General features: G+C 39.2%; 1 protein-coding gene across 1 annotated transcript; it reads left to right on the top strand.

Moving 5' to 3' along the window:
* Positions 1-292: 292 nt before the first annotated feature.
* LOC310649961 (vomeronasal type-2 receptor 26-like) lies at positions 293-1189 on the top strand (the record flags this gene model as incomplete). Its single annotated transcript, XM_083378793.1, has 1 exon — positions 293-1189. The coding sequence occupies one exon, from the start codon at positions 293-295 to the stop codon at positions 1187-1189; it is 897 nt and encodes a 298-aa protein (XP_083234919.1).
* Between the last annotated feature and the right edge of the window lie 2511 nt (positions 1190-3700).

The raw sequence follows: 3700 nt of genomic DNA, 5'->3' as shown, positions 1-3700 counted from the left end.
TGCACACTTACAGTATCACTCCAAGCACTTCCTTTCCTCTCTGAATCTTAAAATATTCTTCTTCATTCAATGATAGGGATTACCTCTATCTTTGTGTAATGATCCTTGTGAGACAGGATACAGCAAGGCCAAGAAAGAAGGGGAGTGGTTTTGCTGCTATGATTGCCGCCTATGTCCAGAAGGGAAAATATCAAAGGAGAAGGGTAGGAAATTTTCAAATATAATGGGACTAAGCCAAGATGGCACAACATTATAATTCTCTATATCAATACACATGCATTCTTTTTCAGACATGGATGACTGCTCTCCGTGTTCAGAAGACCAATATCCAAATCCTGAGAAAAATATGTGCCTTCCAAAGCGGATCACATTTTTGTCCTATGAAGAACCCTTGGGGATCAGTCTGACTGTTCTTTCTCTTTGCTTTTCACTGATGACAATTTTGGTCATCACAATCTTTGTGAAACACAAAGACACTCCCATTGTCAAAGCCAACAACCGGAATCTCACTTATACACTCCTACTTTTTCTTCTCCTTTCTTTCCTTTGTGTCTTTCTATTTGTTGGGAGACCCAATACAATTGTGTGTCTCCTTCGACAACCAGCTTTTGGCCTCATCTTTTCTCTGGCAGTTTCTTGTGTATTGGCCAAAACCTTTGTTGTGGTTCTAGCATTCATGGCCACCAAACCTGGTTCCAAATTGAGGAAATGGGTGGGAGGAAGAATGGTCAGTTTCATTCTACTATTCTGCTCCCTTGTTCAAATATGTGTTTGTGCTGTCTGGATGATAGCCTCACCACCATATCCAGATTTTGATGTGCATTCAGTACCTGAAGAACTGATCCTGGAGTGTAATGAAGACTCGGTCATGTTCTACTGTGTTTTGGGCTTTATGGGTTTTCTTGCTCTGCTTAGTTTCTCTGCTGCTTTTCTAGCTAGGAAGTTGCCTGACAGTTTCAACGAAGCCAAATTCATCACCTTCAGCATGTTGGTCTTCTGCAGTGTTTGGCTGTGCTTTATTCCAACCTATCTAAGCACAAGGGGAAAATATATGGTGGCAGTGGAGATCTTCTCCATGATCTCCTCCAGTGCTGGATTATTAGTGTGTATCTTTCTTCCCAAGTGTTTTATCATTGTAATGAGACCTGAACTGAACAATAAACAACATCTCATGAAAAGAAAGTTTTAACAAATTTCTCTATTTACCTGACATCATACTGTATATAATGTATGTTGGGGAACTTATTCACTTGTACTTTGAAGCCACAAAGCAATGTACAGTTAGACTGGCCTTCTATGATGCTCTGTCCCCTATGACCTGGATAGTTTGAATCTGTTTGTTTCCCTGATATTTTTCATATCTACATGTTGAAGAACTTGGAAATTTAACCCAAAAAGCAATGTGCAGATAGATTGTTATTCCATGTTGCCTGTCCCCTGAGATTTGGATATCTCAGAACAAATTGTATAAATAAACCAATAATAGCATAAATTTATTTATTGACATATATCATTATATAGTGGGGCTAAGGATTGCAAGAATTTTTACTTCTCTTTACAGAACAATGGGAATTGTTCTTCCTTATTTGATTGGTTACAATTTTGCTATGAATAACAATCTTCCACTAAATATATAGATTTTATGTGAATGTTTAAATTGTCTTTACTGGTCATCTTAACTCATCTTAAATAGAGTGTGTAAAAAGAAGTTGAGATTAAATAAAAATGAGCCTTTGGTTAAACAGGGAGGTTCTGTGAATTGTCTCTGAAGCAATCAAACCTTATGGATCCTCTGATATACATCATATGTGCTGGTAATCTATGAAAAGTGGGGTAAATTCAAAAGATCTTTCAGTTCGCCATATATCTTCTCCTCAGTAGCAAAGGTGATTAACATCTCTGGGGGGAAAATGCAATTCTGGTAAATCTAAATAAATACATGTTAGCATGCAATTTATACAATAGTCTTTTTCTAGGATATTGAGTGATCTCTGAAAAAGTATGTTCACTGTATAGAAGAGCATGTTCCATGATCATAGATCTTTTGCGTACATAGAATGCTGCACCACTTGACTGAAAGGTAGAACATGATTCTAAATGTCAGGTTATGAAATCATGCTACTTTCTATGGGTGCCCACTTGTTCACATTTGCAGTGTCTTTGGAAATCCTCTTTTTTGTGGCTATAGCAGAAGAGGTAGGGTGTAGTGCTCTTTGAAAAATATTAAGTGTTTCACTAATAGAAATGAGATTTAAATAGATAGAGAATATACTGTTTGTATTGCTTTGACAATAATTCTTTTTGTGTGCTATTAGGGAAGATTATGATGAGTTTTCTCTAGTGGCACATAGGAATTGCTATGTCTAGTCTAATGAAAAGAAGGACTAGGGGAGATATGACAGCAGTGTTCCAATATTTGAGTGTCTCCTACTAAGATGAGGGGATCAAACTATTTTCCAAAACACTGAAAGGCAAGACAAGAAAAATGGGCATGATAAAGGTGCTAGTGATGACATACAAAGCCCTACATGGCATGGGTCCGGAATACCTATGGGAGCACCTACTGCCAGCGTCAACACCCCTCCGTCCTGTGCGCTCCCACAGAGAGGGCCTCCTCAGGGTGCCACCGGTCAGAGAATGCCGGCTGGTGACCCCAAGGGGGAGAGCATTCTCAGTGGGTGTGCCAATCCTCTGGAACCGCTTACCAGCCGAAATCCGGATGGCCCCCGACCTTCGCACCTTTTGGCGAGATTTAAAAACCTATCTATTCCAGCAAGCCGGCCTGGCCTGATAGATTTGGGGTTTTATTTGTAGTTCTGGGGTTTTATTTGTTTTATTGTTGGTTTATTGTATACTTACTTTGCTCTGTACACTGCCCTGAGTCCTCCGGGAGAAGGGCGGTATATAAAACGAATAAATAAATAAATAAATAAATAAATAAATAAATAAATAAATAAATAAATAAAAAATGGCAGGGACCTAACAGAGGCTGAAGAGATTAAGAAGAGGTGGCAAAATTACACAGAAGAACTATACAAGAATGAGCTTAACGTCCCTGATAATCACAATAAGGTGATCACTGACCTCAAGCCAGACATCCTAGAATGTGAAGTGAAGTGGGCCTTAGGAAAACTGAGCAACAACAAACCTAGTGGAGGTGACAGTATTCCAGCTGAGCTATTCAAAATCTTAAAAGACAATGCAGTAAAAGTGCTACACTCAATTTGCCAGCAAATTTGGAAAACTCAACAGTGGCCACAGGATTGGAAAAGATCAGTTTACATTCCAATTCCAAAGAAAGGCAGTGCCAAAGAATGTTCAAACTATCGCACCATTGCACTCATTTCTCGTGCTAGTAAAGTTATGCTTAAAATCCTACAAGCTAGACTCCAGCAGTATGTGGATCAAGAACTATCAGAAGTACAGGCAGGATTTCGAAGAGGCAGAGGAACTAGAGATCAAATTGCCAACATACGCTGGATCATGGAGAAAGCTAGGGAGTTCCAGAAAAACATCTACTTCTGCTTCATTGACTATGCTAAAGCCTTTGATTGTGTGAATCATAACAAACTGTGGCAAGTTCTTAAAGAGATGGGCATACCAGACCATCTTCTTTGTCTCTTGAGAAACCTATATGTGGGCCAAGAAGCAACAGTGAGAACTGGACACGGAACCACTGATTGGTTCAAAATTGGGAAAG

The sequence above is a fragment of the Vipera ursinii genome (assembly GCF_947247035.1).
Source record: "Vipera ursinii genome assembly, chromosome: Z".
Lineage (NCBI taxonomy): Eukaryota > Metazoa > Chordata > Lepidosauria > Squamata > Viperidae > Vipera > Vipera ursinii.
Note: the sequence above shows the minus strand (reverse complement) of the source record. Positions and strands in the feature narration are given on the sequence as shown.